Source organism: Maylandia zebra, linkage group LG12, assembly GCF_041146795.1.
Source record: "Maylandia zebra isolate NMK-2024a linkage group LG12, Mzebra_GT3a, whole genome shotgun sequence".
Lineage (NCBI taxonomy): Eukaryota > Metazoa > Chordata > Actinopteri > Cichliformes > Cichlidae > Maylandia > Maylandia zebra.
This window is the reverse complement of record NC_135178.1, coordinates 36202678-36225128: the sequence shown is the minus strand read 5'-3', so window position 1 is coordinate 36225128 and position 22451 is coordinate 36202678. Positions and strand designations below refer to the sequence as shown.

General features: G+C 38.6%; 1 protein-coding gene across 2 annotated transcripts in view; it reads right to left on the bottom strand.

Annotated features, from left to right (window-relative positions):
• Positions 1-22451, bottom strand: part of cfap299 (cilia and flagella associated protein 299) — an 86729-nt gene that overhangs the window by 52872 nt on the left and 11406 nt on the right. For both annotated transcript variants that reach the window (XM_076891195.1, XM_076891196.1), the window contains exon 3: positions 14288-14378. In XM_076891195.1, coding sequence (XP_076747310.1) covers positions 14288-14378 — 91 coding nt within the window. The remainder of the gene's footprint in view (positions 1-14287; positions 14379-22451) is intronic.

Genomic DNA, 22451 nt, shown 5'->3' with positions numbered 1-22451 from the left:
ATGACATCTGCCAAGAGGCCTGCTGCAGGGTTTGGCCTCATCACCAGGAACACGTCCAAGTCAAATATTGTTGCCCTCACACATTGTGGGGCAGCACCCTGTCACAGCTCCTCTTTAACCAGGAGGTGATGTTTATGACAGCCCTTGGAAAATTAATGACCCTGTTTCCATAAAGAGGAAGAAAAAAAATGTGTGAGGTATTATATACCACACACTCTCATACACTTACAGAAGGGAAGGTGGGGGTCAGGGTTTCGGGGTTGTTCTTTTTTAAATTTTATTTTCTACATTGCAACCTGACCGTTGTGTTATCAGCGGCAGAGATATGCCCAGGACTGCGCTCCAAAAAACTGGGATCAAAGTAGATGACATAAGCCAGCACAACCTTTGGAGGAAGAAGATAAATGTAAGGAGCAAGGTCTTTATCAAAGGCTTGCCTGTTTTAAGACTGATTAAAGCAAGGAGCGCTCCCCCTCCTTCCTCCATCCCAGTGGAAATAGGTGTTCAAACATGATTCTGTTTTAGTTGGCCTGCAGCTCTGCTGAGAAGCTCCCCCTTTGGGCTTGCCATGAGGCTCCTGCAATCGCCGGCTGTCACACTGCAACGCAGGGAATTCACAGTGTTTTTACTGTGTTTTTTAAAGCATGAAATGCACTTCAGTTCAGCCCTGCAAGAGGAAAAGAATAATAGAGACTGTGATTTCATTTGATCTCTGCTTTGCTTTGAAATAACTAAAGAGGGGGCTTGTGGTTTAAGACAACACTAACATTGTCCAAAGCAATAAGAACAACGCTGCATGTCTGGTAGTGCAAACATGTTTATCTTTTTTCACCCTTTTCTTGGCCTCTGCTGCCTGATATCTGACTATTTTCTGCTAAGACAAGATGAGCTGATCTTCTTTTGTTTTTGTGTTATAGGGGATAAGATAAATGAGGGAGATATCGATATTACAGCCAGTCCACCAATGGCATATCAGCTCAGCCAGATGGTGCCTGGAAATACATTGCACACAGCAAGAGGGCAGGAAAGGAAGTAAATACCAGCTCTTAGCTAAATACTGGGGGAAATCTGGCTGTGGTCTGGAAGTTTATCTACTGTACCAGCCACTTTGGTAGGTAACTAAAGAAAATAGTTAAAGCAGCAGGTGAGTTCTTGCCAGCCACTGAGGAAACTGTGGTTAAGTGTTAATTTGTGTGTGCATGTGTGATGTTAAGGGGAAAAAAATGCTGTGGTAGGCTCTTGTAATAAACTTTGTTATTTAGCAACTTGCTAGACTTATTTCCATGTTGGAATCAAATGAAGGGAAAATAGCAGAGTGATATGTTCTTGGGCTTTTCTGATGATAGGTGTGAGCTTTTTTAGTCCGTTTCATGCTAATGGCCAAATTCTTGTATTTATTTCAACCAAAAACTGTGTTACTGCAACCAGAAAATGCAGAACTGGATTCTTAAACATAAGAAAATGCTTTAATTTGAGACTATTACATTAAGAGTAGCCACTCCAAAGCATTCAAAATAAATGACAAACAAGTCGTTATCTTGAATCAGATAAATGGGTTACATATCGCTTTTCGGACAAATAAGGGTGTATACTTATTTCACTCTTGTTTACCTTCCAACCAGACTCATTAATGCAAATACATCTATCAGTCTTAGCACCTATTTTTAAATACAGCAGCTTAAAGTGTCAGATAATTCTTAACCATGATATACATTTTATTTTTCATTTTATCCACTTGGTCTAAAGCCTTGTGTAATTAATGTGACTCACCATAACACTATGTTCTTTGCGTGAGTCTTTTCTGCCTAGTGTTAATGTTTCGAGTTGTTCATAAAATAATTTCTTAACCCGATGGCAAAGAAAAAGGTTAAGTAATATAGCTGAATGCACTTTGAATTAAAACAGATGTCGACAACAGATACCCCATGTTTAAAAGGAGGTGATTTAAATATAATTAACTTAAACCTCCAGATTTTGTAAATATATTCTAACCATCTGCATTTCTCTCTGGCAAGAGCATCATACACATGTAATATGTATTACAATGACATGAAAATATGCTGAGAATTTGGCCTGTAAGACTTTTAGGAGCTCAAAAGTAAAAACATGAGCTCAATTCTTTGGTATTTCAGTGGGAATGTGTGCAGGAAACAGAGAGACACACTGATATTGACCCAATGAGAAACTGTCCATCGGGAGCAGCTGAGATCTCAAGATACGAATCAATAACACTCCTGGACTTGATTCTAGATGGCAGGGAGCGATGAGACAGTTACTGAACCAAAGACTAAGGGAGAAGGTACAGGGGCTGAAGTGTGCACTGGACACCTCTGCAAGACATGTGCACTATGCTAGGAGAGCAGGAGAGCAGGAGAGATGCCATCTAATATTTACTCAGGTGGAATAATACAAAGCCAAAGCTGTACAGTGTGTAGTCATAAAACAAAGAAGATTCTGAAAAATGTGCTCCATATATTGCTAAGAGGAGATAAGCTTTAGCTTAAGTCCCAGATTGTGTATCAATGTTTGGGCCATAAATGGATTCCTTTAACACTTTCTGGGCTACCTTATTAGTCAAAAAGATTAGCTAGGGAATACTGGAAGTCCCTAAAGGATCAAATGTAAAACTGTTCGCACACCAAGTCTGATTTTCTTTTTTTAAATATCTAAGTGTAAAATTATAATATACCAGCATTTCTAGACATACTGACCACTGAAACAGTAAGTCACGTTTAACCACGCATTCATACAGTGCTTTATTCTATATAGTTATCTCCCTCACATTCAAAACCACCAGTTAATGAACCATATCTAGACACAAGAACTATGCATGAAACATAGTCGTAGACTTTGTCTGAAAAGCAAAGCTGTTGGTATAAATGCATTGAACACCGTTTAGTGCCACCACTACACGTTTTCCTTATGAGTTTTTCCTATTTTCCTATCATTTTCATATTCAAGTCTTTTAGAATGTGCCATGTTTATTTTACAAAATATGGTCCCTAGAAGTGTCTATAAAGGCTATAAAGCAAGATATACTTTAAGACTACCCAATAAACTACAAAAAAAAAATTAAAATCGTTTTTGTTTTTTTAACATATATTTCTAGTTAGAGAAATTTAACAGGCTTATCCCTCAAAACTGTAAATACCAAAAAATTGCACAAAATAGTTTCCCACCACAGGAAATTTATTTTAAGTGTCTTCATAGTTTTATTTTTGAAATACACCAATTTTTATACATTGCATGAAAAACGAAAATAAATATTATAGTGCAAATTTGCAAAAAAAACCCAGCATATGCATCAAAATAAACTATTTCCAGCAGTGCAATATGAGTCCTAAGCATCCCAGAAACGAAACAGAAAGTCAAAAAGTCAAAGATAACTTTTAAAAACACCAGTATAGGCTCATAAGGCCCTACATTTCCGCATAATGACGTCACTCCCGGTTTTGGGCAGGTAATGGCGGACATGCGATAGTTCGCGCTGATGGACGTAGGAAGTGTTACAAACAGCTGATCGGATCGGCAAAGCGTGTTTCTGGAATATTATGTGTTTTTTAGTGCTTTTTATGCAGTTCTTGCAAAGCTATATGTGGAGGGAAACCGTGACCTAGGACAAGCTGATGGTATAAGATGTAAGTACAACTCCTCCGGTTTCATATGCAAAAAAAATTATTGCGCTAGCTTACGTGGTTGCAGTGCTACCGGGATTTAAAAATAGTTATGCAAAATGGAGCGGCCGGCTTTAAAGGGTTAAACATTCCTCAGTTTTCCAATCAGATCCATCACTCCCTCTTCAAAACATCAAGAAAGAGAGAAACTGTCCATCGGCAGCAGCTGATCTCTCAAGATACAAATCAAAAAGACTCCAGGACTTGCTCCTAGATGGCAGGGAGCAACGAGCTACTGGACCCAAGAGTAAGCCAGAAGGTACAGGGGCTGAAGCATGCACTGCACACCTCTGGAAGACATGTGCACATAACTGATGTTATGTCAGTTATGTTTTCCTAAAATGATACAAAGTAATCGTACTATCAAGGATTTTTTTCAAAGCTTGCTCGTGTTGGAATAGTAGGTGGAGCTTACAACTGTCACACAACTTTACCGTGAGGACTCCAACATTTTATCATCTACTGACCAAAATCCAGCTTATTTCCAAACGGTCATTTGAGATGGTTTGGAGTGCAAATCATTTTCTGCCTGGCTCTCATCATTTCCTCGTGGTTGCTAAAGCCTGTTTTAACTGACTGACATTTAATTTTGAATGAACAAAAGTGACATTCTGTGGTTCCAGTCCATCACACTTGTATCCTATGGATTTCAATAATCATACTTTTAGAATTACATCAAACTTTCTCTGAACCAAAGCAGGTGAAATGATGAATAGACTGGCTAATGTCACCAGACACCACTGTAATTTTGCCTCTTGTGTTTTAGAACAGGTGAGTCGTTTTTTTTAGATCGGGAGTTGTAAATTTTCATCTTTTCACGACTGAAAAACATTATCCACATTGCTCCTTGATCACTGATGCTTTCCATTTTTCATGAAAGTGTCTTTCTGGATTATTGGAATAGTTCAGATTCAGACATGTTGACACAGTAGTAAAAAAATTACTTAAAGATTGGTGCCAGAAGTTGAGTTCAGACTGTGAGTCACCTTTGGCTTAGATCCCGAACAGGAGGCCAGGAAGAAGATGGGTGCAGATGCAAGCTGTAATAGTCTAATCACTGTTTTGTTGGAAAATCCAAAGGGATGATGTAAGAGATATGGGATGGAGAGGAAATGTAAACAGGGGCTAAATATACAGCTGCATTGTCATCGCAATTAAACTAAATATTTTGTTATTTCAGAATGAACGTGACTGAGAGTATAGATTTAAGGCAAGGTGTTTTCTGCTGCACTTAAACGCGTCTTGCTGATTTAAAGGTATTTTAGTGACTATATTTCAGAGCATAACAGGTTTATTAAAGGCCCTGCATCACAAAGTGTTGATTTTAAGCCCAAGGAGTCTTAAGAAAACCTGCCTGCGCTGCAGCAGGTGCACATTCCTCCAGGGACAAGCCAGGAACCTTGAGGTAGTATTTAACGCAGATGTTTGACCCTACTTAAGATGTTAGCCCTCTATCTTCATAATACATGGTTGGGAGTTCGAGTAAAAAACATACCAAGGTTCATGAAAATGATAACGAGACAGTAAATAATGATAGATCACAATTACTTCAAGCTTGTGCAAGAGAAACTTGTGATGCCACAAGAACTATTATCCATCGATCCATACATCCATCTTCTGCTGCTTATCTGGGGCCGGGTCACGGGGGCACGCGCCTAAGCAGAGAAGCCATGACCTCCCTCTCTCCCTAGCCACCTCCTCCAGCTTGTCCAGGGGAATGTCAAGGTGTTCACAGGCCAGCCGAGAGATACAATCTCTCCAGTATGTCCTGGTTCTGCCCTGGGGCTCCTGCCAGTGGGACATGCCCGCAACACCTCGTGGAACGGTCCTATTTTAATAAATGTCTCATGTAAACTCAACTCAACTTCAGGTTGCTCATAAAGTCCCCCTCAATGATCACCAATACCATTGGTTAGGATCTGATTAGAGAGAGAGAAACAATAATGTGATTCTAAGCCACTTCACCACACCTACATTAGGAAACATCCAGGGGGCATCCTGCCTGAGTCACCTCAGCTATCTCCTTTTGATATGAAGAGGTTGTGGCTCTACTCTGAGCTCCTCTCAAATGACTGAACTCCTCATCTTACCTTTAAGTATGAGCCCAGACACTCTATGGAGGAAGCTCATGTCTGCTGCTTGAATCTGACGCTTTTTCACTTTCTGTGAACTTGTATCCAATGTTTTAAAAAAGGCAAAGAATACATTTTGCTTATATTACCAGCAGCAATTGTTAAACGGTTAACCGAGCCAAATGTCTTCCTCCAATAACACACCAAACACCACATAAAAATAATGGATAGTAAGTACTGATTGATGGTTTTGGTGGAAACATTTGCCGTCATAACTTAAACTTCAGACTTTGTGAAATATACAAAATAGAGGAAGCTGGTGTATTTACAGTTGGTGTCCTGATTTAAGAGATATTTATACAAGATAAAACACAAGACCTAAAGAAAACCAAGCAATCCTTTCAATTATCAGCCTTCGAATAACTCTTTAACTGTGTCCAAATATGTGTGCCGTTGAAGACAAAGTGATATCATATTTTCTTCAGGCACCCAGATGGTGTGTACTTAATGCAAGACTTCCTCGGATACCAAGTAGACAGCTTAAGATGACTCTCAATCTTCCCAGTGGCAAATGTTTTTTTAATGATGATGGTCCACAGCCCACATGTGATCCCAGTGTATCTGAAAAGAATATCAACTTTAACGCACGCAAAAAAGGGAAAAAATTCAGAGAGATTAGATTAAGTGTATCCGTTTTCATTTGCTCTGAAATTGGTCCAGGGGCCCCAATTTTGGGGTGATGTTGTCTCTGGACAATAGCAGCTGTTCACAGAATGCAGGGGGAACAGGAGAAATCATTACAGTGGGGCTCATCCAGGCTTTCAGTGGCAAAACAGAGAGGCGAGCCAATATAAGTGCCACTTGCATTCTTGTACAGATCTGATGTGCGATGTGATGTTTGATTTAATGGGTAAACAAGCCTTTCATCCACCCTGAAACAGCTTCCAAATGGCCCATGGCATGTTCTCGTTGGATTTGGCTTTTGCAAGTTCAACCAACTAATTGTGCTTTCATTCAAGGAACTATTTCCTGTCAAAAGCTTTCCTCTCTTAGAGGAGAGCCTGTCCAAATAATTAAAATATGCATGATTCAGATCAATCTATTATTAGCATCGTTTGATTGCCATTTATCAAACGCTCTAAAAGATTATTGCATAAAACATGAGGCCAGTTTGATCTTTAGTTTCCAAATTCCTTTCTATATCCCCCAGTGGCAGATACAATGCATTGAGAGACAGGGCACAGCTGCCATGTTGGCTGCACAGACTAACATAATACATAATGCTCTGGCTATCCATTTTCTTTTTATAGACTAAGACACTAGCCATGAAATCCATGTCTTGTAATCAGCCAAGAGTAATATTTCACAGTTAAATGTTATGCTTTTCCTCAAGACCTGCAACTGTGAGAAAGTGTAGCCCCAGCAAAACTGGAGAGAAGAAAAAAGGAGAAGGTGCGTGAAGTAAGAGCTAATGAATAAATAACTTTTCTGCGTGATTTGGGGTATATCATATAGAGATTTCTGTGTGTCTCTCAGGTAAAATCAAGCCGTGGAACTAAAAAGAAAATAGATCCTGATTAGGTGATTCTCAAATATCACAATGGTTGCTTTTCCAGACAAAATGTCCTCTTTGTCCACTTGATAGATGGTTGCAAACTGCTGAGGCCTTATCCCCACCTCTCCACAACTCTGTGACCATTCAAGTCAAGGTCATATGATAGCCCTGCAGGACTCTTTCCTTTCTAAAGGCTGTCCACCTTGGTCCTGCTGCTTTGAAATCAAACTTGCCATTGTTATTTTTACTGCCCATGACAAGGACAAAGGGACTGGGCAGCAGGGACACACACACGGCTTGAAATGCAATAGGGCTGGGAATTCCTCTTTAATTTCAATGCTATACTTGATCTCTGGGCTGCATGACTGACCACCTTATTATCTATAGCGACAGGAGCTTATCAATACAGAACTCGCTGGGCCCACAGACCAAAGACAAACACTTCCTTTATGCAGGATGTACCCTCGGGGCATGAGACACGCCGCGCAGGCCAACCAGCTGAATTCCACAACTGAAAGGGTGGGAGACTGAAAATAATTTCTAAACAGCCAAATTAGTCTAACAAAAAAGTAAAATAAATCGGATAACATAAAAAAAAAAACAAACAAACAAAAAAAAACCCAGAACATAAGCTGAGAAATGTTTTACTCTTTCTCGAGAGCTGAGTTTTCATGGATAATTGATTTTCAACCAATAATTGTCCATTATTCAACAGCAGAATAACTGTATGTATTGGCAGGATATGATTTTAAGACATATGTATGGTTAAACCTCTGCAAACACACCAGACTAAAGGAAGCCAAACATGTGAGAGGTTTGAAAAGACGAGTACACTGAGTACACTGGAAAAAAATACCCACGTCTTTGTGACCTTCTTGCAATTTTCTTTTAAAATAGAGAATAATAATAAAACAAAACAAAAAACAAAGATATTAGTGCCAATTCTTAAACCACTCAGTCATCCAGTAAAAGCTGGTTTGTCGTTACGCAGTTTGAGGCAACATTAGCAAATATTAGAATTGGAAACTGGATCTAATTTGAGGGATGATCATAGGTGACAAGCAGGCAGTGTTTAGTATGCAAATTCAGCTCCTAACAGTTTTCTCACTTTTTTGCAAGTCCTTACACAAGACACTGACTTCTGTGACAGCCTTGCTGCTTGGAAATGATCTGAGAGCAAACATACCTTACACTCTGATTGTGAGGCATTTTGCCCAATGCATTCTTGAATGAAGCTGCCTGCTGTTACGGAGTGACTGATGGCTTTACTAAAAGTATAAGAAATACATGTAATTGCTTCTTAAAGGCGGTGGGTGTTTACTTTCAGGGTATATTATGTTCTGCAGTCACTTGAAGACATTTTTGTAACTGAATAAGTGATTCATCACCATTTGATGACAGTATATTATGTTACTCAGTAGCAAACTACATGTTGAGCATGTCATATCTTTGTAATGTGCAGCACTATTCTATATCAACCTGTCAGTTCTGTTTTAATATTTGTGGCCTGTTTGACAGAGTGCCTTTTAAAGGATGATAAAGTAAAATTACTCCTGTTTTGGTATTTTTCTCCGTGATAAACACTGCTCACCTGCTTCACCATTACTGTTTTAGACATGCTAGGCACAGGTTTAGCCATCAAATGTAACAGCTAAACAAGTTTTAATCAAATCTGCTGTGTGAAGAATTAATTTAATAAACTGCTACATGGTTTAAGGCGAATTTTAATCGCATGATTTATGTTCACTGGCAGTATTTTGTGTACCGCGTCTTATTTTCTTGTACAAATTCAAAAGCCCCCAAAAGAAGTGGGGGCAAAGTTTTGTGTGCTGTATCACGATACACAGAAGTTCCATCATACTGCAGGAACTACTTTAATTTGCACACAGTGCATCTGCAAGCCACCTTGCAACTTATTCAATTCATAAACTATTGGCTATATAAAATAATCTACTTTTGAATATAGTGGTCCTAAATAACAAAGAAGAGAGATTTTAAGTTTAATTAATACTAAACATTTCAAAACGTTCTGGATACAGCCAGGACTGGATTCACCCAGCAAACAAAGGTGGTCGACAGTCGAACTGACTTTTCTTTCTTTTGGAATAGAGTGAAACATGAAAACTGAACAGAAGTCAAAGTTAAATGAATTAACAGGAATAACTGGCACGACAACAGGAGGTAGGATGGGGTGGGAATGTGTGGGTTGGCAGGTTTGACTTTAACAGCAGGGGAGTGTGGTGGTGGGGGTGTTAGGAGGATAATCAGGAGTAACTTCCCATTCAGAGCAGACAAACAAGGGGAAACATTCGTAAACTTTTTTGTTTTTTAATGAATTCACAACCACAATTTAACTGAGGTCTGATTTTCCGGGACAAAACCATAAAAAGCTTCATGTTGTGCTCGCGTTGCCACAGGTTAATGTTAATTAACGATAAATGTTGTTACTAAATGTTTTACAAAAACAATGTTACCACTTAACACTCTCCACTCAAATATTAAAATGTAATGTATTTGACCATAGCTTGACAATTTTTTCTTATTTAATCTTTATTAGTCTATAACATAATCTTTGTCACAGCCTTGGCTAAATAGCCCTGTGAAGTGTCAATCATTTCCCTGCTTCATATATAACAGAATTGTGCTCTTCCATAGGTAATGTTAGATTGGCTGTGAAATTGCAACATCAGAGCCTTTCAACAAACAGCTGAAGACAAACAGGGAGCAGGGTGGGTGGTGGCAGCACACCTTAAGTTTCAAATGTGAACCTCGCAACAATGGACACCCTCAGGCATCCTGTGCAGGTGTGACCTGGATTTGATAAAACCCTTAACTTCTTACCCAGTGCAAATAAAGTCAGAGCTGCCCAGGTGCAGCTTTTGTTTGTGTCTAACTTTTGGCAGTGCAGCAGCTTTCGCAACAGAGTCTGGGAACCAATAGCACAACAAAGGCAAGGCACTGAAAGCCTTATAGGTTCATTGGATCAGACGGCTAGCAAAGGGCTCCTTCTGCTGACTACAACCTGAACACTTATGAAGCAACTAAATTTAAAAAATACATTAAAGTCAACACTGTGAATACTAAATAGGTCACGCTCCTGGAGGGGTGCAGTGACACAGCACACAAAGGAAAGATGAGTTCTTTTCATCAACAGTCATGTCTGCTATCAATCTTTTTTAACACCATTGTTAGGGCAAGGACAGAGGAGACAGAATAACCCAACATGTGAATTAATTGACAGGTGTAATTTCAATCTTAAAAGTTGAAAGGCTGAGTGTGACAATAAAAGAAAGACAAAGGAGTGACCCCATTGACAAATCAGACAAGAGATGACAATGAATGTGTCATGCATCTAAAGGAAAAGCTATTACTCTGCTTTCTTGTCCATTGTGTGGTTTTTCTCCTCACAGCCTTTCAGTGATGAAATCCTTTATGAGAAATTTGGTAGGTGAAACTTGAGACACCAGATGGATTTACAAGAAAAACCATAAAAACTTCCACATTGCATCATACAGATAAGGTCATTTGATCATTTAATTTCAATTCAATTCAAATGTGATAGTTTTTAAGCAACAAACTTAACCCTGTGGATTTGACCAAGAAGAAAGGCTGGGAGTGTTTGAGTGTGTCTGTGTTTAATTGTGGGTCTTTTAAAGCATGCACCACACTTAAAATTAAATGCTTCAAATAATAATAATGTGCAAACACAAAGAAAAAAGAAAGGAAAAAGTAAAAACACATGTTGGACGAGAACTGCTTTGCATTAGAGCACAGTAAGAAAATGAAGACACGAGGACCTGGAATGCATTGGAGGGACTGATCTTCAGGTTTGAGGTGCGTAGCAGGTAGGAAGCTTAAATCTAGTCCTTCCAAAAGCTAACTTTAAACAGTGTGAGAGACATTTTATGATGCCGGGTGGTCTTACTATCGAACCTTATCGAAGACAAACAGGTGTAGTTTTACACTTTCACTGAAGGGACTTTAGGTGTAACTGAGAGAAGAGGAAAGAAATTTAAACTGAGCCCAAATTTTTCATGCAGCATGACTGTATTTGTGTCTTTTCGGGGGGGTTTGCACATGTTAGTATGGAAATACAGCATGTGTGGTATTTATGAATAACACTGGGATCAGCGCTCACTAACAGATTACAGCGAATGTATTATAAACAATACATATGGTACAATACCAGTCTGAAGCTATGTATGGAACTGGCCTCAACATATGTTTTACTCTGTGTCGACACATGTGCAAATGTTGTCTCTGGAACACATCTGTGTAATGTAAATATACCAATGAGGTCAAGCTTCGTCAAACTGCATTAAGATTACCTGTTACATAAACAGTTTCAAAGAGGAGGAGTATTAAGCGCACCAATGTGGGTTCAATTTTAAGCAGAAAAGAGCTGAAAGGAAAATAAACATCTTCCCAATCCAATTTTTCAGCAAAGGGAACTCTTAAAAGGTGAAAAATAAGAAGAGGTGGGAAAATATGTCAGCAAAACAGAGGTAGGGATGTAAACTGTAACGGTTTGCTTGTTTTTATTGTGACTCTGTTTTCTGCATGCAGGAAGAAATAATACATTTTCACTGGATGTTTCTGTGAAAGAAAAAAGTTGGCTTAAGTTATTAAGGGATAAAAGAAAGGGGAGTGGGGGCTTTTACATGGTAGGGTTTACTCTGTTAACAACCAGCAGGGAAGCTTTTGGTGTTACTACTCCTACTCCCCTCCATGCACTTCATGTGATCTCATAATTGCAAAGCCCACAGGGGCAGGTAAATGGAGGTCAAACAAAACTCCTTTTTGTTACTCCAGCATCTTGGAAGTGAATCGTTTGAAGTCTATCAACACTAACACTCCCTGCAGAACAATGCAGTGTACATGCCCTCAAATGGTCCACATTCCTTTCATCATATAAGTAAAGACTGAGAATTATGTTAAAAGTAACTGTTTGCAATGAAAATAGTCAGCTTCATGGTCACGAGCTGAAATCTTTCCCTAGTGCATCTAGGTTTAATTAAGCATACAGGTTTTGCCTGTGATCCAAAAACATCTCACTCAACAGCTACGTCTGAGACTGGACAGATGGGTAAGTAAAACCCAGAAATAAGCAAGTCCTGCCACTTAGAAACCATCTTGGTAACACAGTAACACTTCCAGATAGTTATTTGGGCAGTTATTTTGAAGGCTCAGTCAAAATAATGCATCCAAAGAACAGTTATGTATTAGGATATGAAAGAATATACTGAGAGGAGAAAAACAAATGCAAGAAACCAATGAAGTTCGGTATAAAAAATTAAAACTGGGTTTTTGAACACAGTTTAGTGAACTTTTTTTTTTTTAAACAGAAACACCAGAGACTATAGAAATAAAATATCTATATATATATAATTAGAACCAGACTCTCTAAGCAGGACAATTGCAAAAATGTGATAATGGGATTTGAAATTTATAAACAAAAAACAATTCAGGTAGTTTCAATTCAATAACGGCATCGCAACCTACCAAGAGCAGCACAAATCAGTGGATCGAAAAGTAGGAAACCTTTTAAGGGAGGGAGCAAGTATTGTACTAATCAAAATAACTCTTTGTAAGCTCAGGGTTTACAGATATGTTTCAGTCTGTACACAGCACAGCAATTCAGACTGAATAGAGGCAGCTATAGAAGAATGCATTTTTGATATAAGGGGAAATTCACAAAATATTATTAACAACCTTGACAGCACTGTTTAATCAGAAGACGAGCATTACTGCCCATATGGAAAAGATCTATATAAATCTTATAAAGTTTGTATCTGTCTTGTGTGAAACTTGTATGAAAAGCATATAAGAGTGAAAACAGATATAAGATCCCTTGAAAAATTATATAATGAAACTTGTATGTTTTGGATACTTACTAAAACAATGTATGAAAGTAATGAGGAAGTGGCCACTTTCATGAGTAATCACATATAAGTTTTTACTATTTCTTTTCCATATGGGTGAGGACCAGAAATATGTGGGGCTCAGCTCTAAACATTCACGCTGAATACAAAGTCACAGCGCTGAACCATCCATGGCTACATTAGGCCTAAATAGGAAGTGCTTGTTTCTGAATTACATTCAGTACAATTTAAATACTTTCCTTCCCACATTTTGCACTGTGAAAGAGAAACATTTAGCAACTTAATCTCTTCAACCACGATTCCCCAGAAAAGATGTGTGAAAAAGATGCAGACGCCATGAGACAACCTTTCATATGAATTCCAAAAATCCAACTCAAACTACCCCTAACCCTATGTGAGTCACCCAAAGACCTGCTGGATTGACGTTAGAAGTACACGATCACAATAAAGTTAACAAAGTGCTTCCCAACTTGAGAAATTTGACCTTCGGCACAAAACAAGAATGCAGTTTTATGACTCTTCAACTGAAGGCCTTCATTTCCATCGCATTTGACTAACAATACATCTGGGCCTTAAACTCGGTGTGATTAGTACACATAAAGTAACAATCTCGGGATAATCTTTACAGGTGAAAGGTTCTCCAAGGTCCACTTTAGTCCAAGACTAAATTTACTGGTTATCTGCAAAAGGACATTAAAACAGCAGGTCTGGGTAGGGCTTCGCTCACTTCACTAGCAAGACTAATCATTCCATTTTATTGTGCAATGCCAGATGAAATACTGAGCTGAGCGTGTTCCCCTAAAAGTTTATATAACTTCAAGTCAGCACCACAGCCCCACAGGTGAGGCCCCCTTAGAAACTATCTTAGTGGTTCAACCCAAAAAGCAAACTTGGGACCAGGTAGTTTGAGTTTTTGTAAACAAAGTTTTATGGATCAGAAACGGGTAGGCAGCCGGGTCTCATGGTATTTGGGAAGGAACTGGGGAGGGCATTTCCACTCAACTTGACACAGTATGGATTTTGTTCCCATCCTAATGGAATTGCAGAAATATTTGAGGGGAATCCCATTACGTAGCAATTGGAGTGCTGTAATAATGTACTCACAGTCATTTTCCCACTGCGGTTGGCCTCCTCTCGCTCTGCCAGGGCTTTCAGGAAGTTATCTTTGAGTTCTTTTCCTGCACTTGCCAGTGTCCTGGAAAAGACAACACTCAAACGGTTTGAAATGTTTCTCTTAACCTGAAAAAAAGTCACATGAAGCCTTAAAGGTTCTTAATGGAAGCTTTTCACCTTCACCTTCGTGTTGCTACAGGGCAGTCTGACCCCCTTCTGCTCTAACATGAGCAAATAATCAAACATTATAAAGAAAAAGTGAATTAAAAATTGGCCATTGATTTGTTTTTTATCTCCTTTGACACTGTAGAAGAGAGATATTTCCGCTCTCTGTCTGCATGACTTTCCTTTCAATTTGCAAGTATAATCCCGCAGACTCAAGCCAGCATCTAGTATGTCATCCACAGCACTTCACCAAAGCTTATCTAGCTCTGAGAACGCTTCCACATATAAATTCTTAACAGAAGGTATCAAATTAAGTTGTTAATAAGTAGGGGTTTTTATTCTAAAATACATCTTAAATGTACAAAAATCAGCAGAACGTTCCAGCAAGATGCTATTAATCATATCTGAGTTCAATGACTTTTTACTTTTTACACTTAGGCCAGCCTGTTTCCATGGAGACTTGTTTCTGGCGCACACAAACGTATCCACACCTGAAAAAACACTGGCACTAATATTTGAACAGTTAACACTGCAGTATGAGCAGCAGAACTTTGGCACGCATCCAGAAGCGACTGTGCAAAACATTCATCAGACCCACACCAAGTTAACATCTTAAAGGCAGTAAACAGGCCATTGGTGACTTCTCAGTTGTGGTAAAACATGAAGAAGAAAGAATGTAAATTTAAAAAAAAAAAAAAAAGAAGAAGCAGAACAGCCTTTAAATAAGCTACAATAAAGTAGAACGTGCAACTCCGGTGTTACTTCAGCTTTCTGGAACAGTGATGAACACAAACAAAATCTGAAATTCTCGACAGATTTCCCATGAGTGCATTATGCCCAATTTTTCAAGTAGTGTTGAGTTAAGTATTTCACTTATAACGTGGAACTGAACTATGAAGATTTTTAATATTTTTTCACCTAAATTCAACTTTATATTTATGCAGTTTCATCTTCATTTGTAATGATATCATCAAAGCCCATTTCCCAACAGTGCATTGTGGGACAAATTGATCCATTAAAAATGGTCGTTAATCAACTCAGAAAATATTTAGTTAAACAGACCAAACAAACTGTTCTTTCTTCTTTAGTTAGTTAAACAGACCAAAGTAAGCTTTTTTGCCATTATTTTTTTTTTTTTTTGCAAGGAGTGAAAGTATTTGGACGAGATGGCGACGCGCTAACGCCATACGGATTGGTTAGCAAATCTGAATTTATAAATGGAATGGGTTGAATGCACAGACGCACATGCTAACCATTGCTAAGTAACTCACTAATAAAATGGCAGAATTTCACTCACTTGGAGTGAGCAGAACTTCTTGGATGGTCTGTACCATGTAGCTATATGTATTTTTGTGGGTTTGATTTTATTAGTTCCACTGAGACTTAATGTCTCATTTACAAGAGAGACCTAGGCAAACATATTAGGATTACAACAATAAAAGAAACATTTGTTTCCGTGTTCTGCTACTGGAAACTGAATTTCCCGGAGGAATCTACCCGAGCGATTAATAAGGTTCTATCTATCTATTAAAATAACTAAAAATAATACCTGGGTGTTATTTTCAATTCTTTAATATTAGTGCTTATATGGGTGTCAAGTTTTAGATCCAACAGAAAATTCTTACTAATCTGCACCGAACCACCTCTTGACATGGGCTCATCAATCAATTTGGAACTTTTAACCAAGACTGGATATTTAGAAAATACTTCCAGTCAACAGTTACTCAGTGTCAAAATGTTTTCTGGGCACTTGTGCGCTATATTTTATCTGTGATGTGAGCTGGTCTTCATTTTGCCGAAGCAGCACCTTTAACTTGATTTGGATCTTGGGAAAGCAGACAAAGGCACATCTCATTCTGCTGGTTATCTGTGCTGGTGTGGCCGAAAAACGTGCTATGAGCACGGAGAGAATTACCTGGTTGTGAGGAATAGATTTCAAACCACAGCGTCAGCATGAAATTTGGGACAAAAGGCAGATGTTTGCCTTCTGTGTGAATAAAAATTGCTAAAAAACCTCAAAGGGGACACTCACCAAATTTAAATTAGGTATAATTTTTACTTTTGTAGGAGGAGTCACTGAATCTTTCTCAATTAAGGATCTGACTGAATATGCAGTCAATTCTTTTAGTAGGTATATTTGACACATAACAGAACCAAACAGTGTACTGAGGTTCAGTACTTGGATCTTTACAGGCAATGTGAAAGGAAGTAATGATCCCAAACGTTCCTGCAGACACCTGTGAGTTGGTAATAAATCTGTTTCTTCCATCTTGAATCCAGTTCTGTCTGCTTCACTGTCCAAAGAGCAGACAGGTTCAGTTATATTCTACATTAATGGCTCCTCAAATTCACTTTCCATTCCCAAAGCACTTTAAGAAAGCCTTAACATCCACAACAAGCACAGACAAACAGGCAGTTTCTGCTCTTAGATTAACTTGACATTACAGTAAAACAGAACAGAATCTAAATGTTTAACTTTACTAGAATTTGGACCAAGATTGTAATTTATACTAGTCATTTGGCCAGTACCCCATAATGAAAGTCTTAGAGGAATCACACAGTGGTAAAAGTGCATGGACAGCACATACTTGGAGGCTAGAAGCTCACTTCATCTTCTGAGTGAGTGAAGGATTGCTGCTGGGTCATGGGGACTGAGGCCCCAAAGTAAACACAGGTGTTGCGGAGGCAAGTGACTGGGGTTACCCCATCCAGTAGCTAAAGCAACACACACAGTCACGGAGACTTCAGTAAGTAAGACTTCAGTAAAGCATATGGACCGGACCGCTGAGATTTTGAGTTTCCTGTCAATTAACAAATTTCTTATCAAGCCTCATTTAGGAATAACAAGAATTTCACTATTAAAAGATGCTGATTAGTGGCTAATGACTAGGCATTACTCTCACAGTGATCCACCCATGTGCCCCCAGTGTCTTGTTTTTGGATTGTGGTCATGCAGGTGGTCCATGGAATTCAAAGAAAAGAAATGAGGGAGTAGGTGAGCAGTTATTATCTGGCTTTGTGAAAAAAATAAATCTGTCTAAGAGCATTTGTACGGCAGATATGAAATTACTTTTGCAAAGAATATGTGTTGGTGTGCCAGTTCAAAGGGGGAAAGGCTAGAAAACATCATAAATCTAATTTTGGACGCTATGCAAGTGTCAGCGTATCTGCGTCTTTAACACTTGGACAGTTTTTCCTGAGTTGGGATTTCAAAATCTTTTAAGACCTTGCTCGCCAAAACGAAAACACTACTTTGCTTGTACAAATTTTCCTAACAAGAACTCTTATTATTAAAAAGACACCGATTAAACGGGGCTGGATTAAAACACTGCAGGGGGCTGGGTTAGTGGTGGTGCGGTTTAAGGTACCAGTGAGACAACGAAATATGATCCAGGAAGTCCAGTTGAAGTAGTGGCCTTAGCGGCGTTAAAAGGCTTATCGGATGCCAAACACTGCACAGCAGTGTGTAATGCCCACAGCCGGGACTTTACAACTTTGACCATTTTACAGTTGTAACTTTATCTCTTGTTAGGAAAACAGCTCAAGCCATCTACCAATTCTATGCACTTAATATTATTATATATACCTGAATGAATTTAACTGTGCACAAGTCTTTTAGATGGCATTGCAGTTTTGTTTTATTCTTTATTTTTGTAACCTGGCACGGCTGGTGTAGCTGGCTTGATGACACAAGTGTGCAGTCACGTTGATCTTTACCACCATTCCAATGACATGTCTGTGCAAGAGCTCACTGCTAGCGTTCTTTCTTTGTATTTTTTTTAATGAGCCTTTTGCATCAAAGATTGATAAACATTTTTTGAAGTTCATTTAGTTGTGGTTCTGACACTGAAATGCTAGTTTGTAAGTCCATTTAAATAAGTGAGAAAGTAGCTAAAACAGTATGCAGTAGAAAATGCATATGTGGGCAAAAATGTTTTGTTTTTTTTTAAATAGCTAGCAATCCTAAAGCATAAAACAGAAAGAAAAACACATCCAGAGCGAATATCGTGCAACACTACCTACTGACAGCATCTCATAACAACCACACCCTCCAGATGTTGCATTGCAATGTTCAGTAAAAGCAACGACAACACCTGCCATGAAGTTAACAGGGTTTCCTGTTAACTTGACTGCAACTCAATAAATTATGAAATACATGAAAATATGACACAATTAGAAACTCAACAAAAACTCCTGGTCGCTGTGTTACAAACTGGAGTTTATGTAATGTTTAGTTCACCTCTGCTGGGGGTGAACAGCTGTTACTGCATAACCAATATCTTCCAAGTGTGTTTATATATGTGTAAACACACCACTGCACTGCATACCAAAACCCAGACGGCTTCTTCCTGAGCTGCAAGGTTCTTAAACTGTTGTTTTTACACTATTTATTCTCATTAGTATACACTGACTAATCTTATTGGATGCACTGGAGAATTCATGATTTCATATTTCTAATATCTTTTTGGAAAGAGCATTTGATTATGTATACTGTTTGATTGTACAAAAACAAATCTGACAGTCCATGTTGTTTGTTAAAACAACAGAAAACAGTCGGATCTTATTCTGTCATCCCGTAATTCTGTATTTTCTGGAGCTTTGTCAGCTGCATTACAATTATAGATTCTTATATATAATTTCTCATACAGCTTGGCCTTAGCAAACAAACAGCACCTGGAACCCAAAAACTGGAAAATACACACATACGTAAATCAGCAATGTTCTTATAGTGTGAGTGTGAATGTGAGAGAAAGAGAGAGAGAGTGTGAGTCTATGTATGTCTTTGTCACAAATGTACTTGATAAGGGTGGGAGCCTGCCCCCAAACCCAAGGCCAGAGGCAGACAGAGATGGAAACAGGACAACCACGCCAACCACAGCCCCCAGGAGTACCAAAGACCTGAGACCACACATCCGTGCGTTCATCCAAGCAAGAGAAGGAGGTAGGCCCCAGATGGGGAGCCCAAGGCCAAAGGGTGAGAGTCCTAGAGAACCAGAGGCAACGGGCACCCTGGTACGATTCAAGGGCCCCAGGTGCCCAAGAACCACACAGCACCCGGCAGAGAACCCCCCCCCCCCCCCCCCCCCCGCCTTAATGGGCCAGTTACGTACCCCGGAACCAACAAGCATCTGTATCCGGGGGAGGGGCAGAAAAGTCCAGCAGGGACTATGTCCCACAGGGGCCAAGGCTCAGGAAGCCCCAAACACAAGCCCAGCCATGGACACACGCTCATTCAGTCCACTCACTCACTCTCACTCACCCACTAGAGATACACAGTGAGACTTTTTTTTTTACCACTAAAATATGCTGTAGTTTGGACCACCAAATAATTTAAATAAAAAGGTTCATACCCTGCAAAAAACAAGCAGATACACAAAATTACTGTCAGATTCATGAAGTTGTGCACTGGCCTATTTTGTTCTTTCCACTATACGCAAGCTAGCAAATCAAAACCAACAGGCATCTGCAGTAGCATGAACATGCTACCCATATACTGCCCTGCACCCATTTCTTTATTTAGGAAAACATGTTTACCTCTAGCTCAAGTGGAGAAAATGGTAACAGCATTGTAAGAGAGTACGTCTAATGCAAGAAAACAGCAGAAAGTCTGACAGAAGAAACTTAAATAAGTGGACTTCGGAGCTGACAGGATGAGAAAAAAAACCAAACAAGTTTTCTGGGAAAATAATATACTGTAAGTGATGACATCCACAAATCATTTGTCATTTTTAACAGAAGATACGATAGTTTAAGATAAGACCAAGAATACTGTAACATGCTTAAATTAATTGGTTAAAGCCCATATCTTTCCCTTCAGTATATTTTCTTTACGTCCTATTTTTTAAAATAATGACTCTATTCTTAAAAAAAACTTTGAATCCTAATTTTTATTGATTTTATAACATTTGTTTTGTTTTATTCTAGGCTTGTGAAATTTTATCACACTCAATAAATTTGATCTACAGCTAACTGTCTTTCATGTGTGAAAAGTTGCTACAGGAAATATTTCCCACCATTGACTGTCATTAAAAAGTTCTTTCTGGAAAAGTGGAGTAGCATTCCACCTTAATTTGGAATCACTGGTTTGCAAATAAATATGCAGCCACTGGACGAGAATTTGATCCAATGACAGGTAACAGATGTGGTGCTATAGAATAATTCCTTATTTTATTCTTAGGAAAGATTAGCAGATTGAAGATTTCATTAGCCTGCAGCTTTCAACAGTGTAACAGATGGGAACTTTCAATAGTACAGTGATTTCTTTAGAAACAACACATACTGTACCAGAATATTTTTCCTCGGCATGATTGGGAAAATGAATCTTATGGAAAATATTATTTTGGGCTGGTGGACGTCAAGGGAAATTCCACACAGCATGACAATTTACTTTATTTTGGGGGGGCTTATAAAATCCTCTGTCACCTCTGATTACAATGAGCTGAATGTATCAGTTACACATGTGGCATACATGATATTATACCTGACTTTTCTTTGTATACTGTGGCCACCTTGGCTTTCGGAGTTGTGGGGGTTACATATTGTGTACCGCCTGCCTAAAAAGTACTTGTTTCTAAATGTGGATCAAAGGAGTCATTGTCATTTCTTTTCAGCGGAGCTCATATTAAGATGTATTCCATTTGGGAAACATACAAAGCAAATCCTCTGTAATCAGTGAAGGATAATGTCCTCCAAACAACAACAGAAAAAGAGTAAGACTACAATGATTCAAATCCATGTTTTGAATTTGAATCCGATGTGTAGATTTAAAGAGAGCAACAGGAAACGTGAAAGTTTTGGAAAATCTACCCAATTGTTAGTCCTAAAATGAGAGGGCGAGCTCTCATCCTTGAATGACTTTCTGCAGTGCACATGTCAGCAATGTGGTTTCTTCCTCATCAGCTTATTAGCTTACACTGTAATCCAAAGCAACACATATGAAATCATTTAAAACTATTTTTCAACCAATTTCAGCTGCTGATTAGTGAAGAATTTCCTTAGCACCAACTTTTTTACAGCAGATTTATGGTCCTGTGTTGGTGTCCATTTGCACTTCTACTGAAACTACCCAAAGAGAAGGATAATAGGAATCACACCAACAAGCAAGTAGACTATTTCTAAGAAACTCTTCGTCTTCTCTGTAACACAACCAACACAAACATAATTAAGAGTAGAACTTCAGCTGCTTGATGCTTTGGCAGTGCCTCCAAGTGGCAGTGGAGAGCTTCAATATGTAGACATGCTAGCACTGACTCAAGCAAAGCAGTGCCACAATGGAGCCTGCAGAGCTCTATTTTTAATTTCTTCTTATTTAGCAGTGTAACTACTCAGGAGCTGGTATTTAAGTTTGCTTATCTTCTAAACTGAATTAAAACAATTAGACACTCCATTAGTCTTTGCTTAAACTGCTAATCCTATGACCCAGACACAAACAAGCTGCGGATGGATAGATGGATGGATGGATGGATGGAAACTAAAGCAATTCCATCAGATCTTGCCTGATGAATCCATAACAATACTCCACCAACTATAGCATACATAAATACTAAGACCTTATGATGTAGAAAACTACTTGTATACATCATTAGGGCCGCTAAGCTATATTATGAGTCAGATATTATGAATCACCAGAGACTGAATCACTGTTTTCTATAGCTTTAAAGCAATTTGTTTGCACAGAATAATAAAAGTATTGTTTTAAATATAACTATATATTTATTTAAGGTAGCTAAACTTTTCCTATGCTTCACTCTATTTTTTAAACTACAACAGCAATGTGTTAGGATATTAAAGTTACAGAATTTAAAATTTGCCGTCATCTCTTTTGCAAATTTTGACATGGACACTAATGGAAATATATGTAAAACACTAAATACTCTCAGAGTATTATTGTTAAAATTTGGCTTGTTTGGAAAACTCCAGGAAAGCAAGCGAGTGACAACACTTTGATGCACTGTGTTACAAGTAGCAGTAAGCAGGTACATCTGTTTTA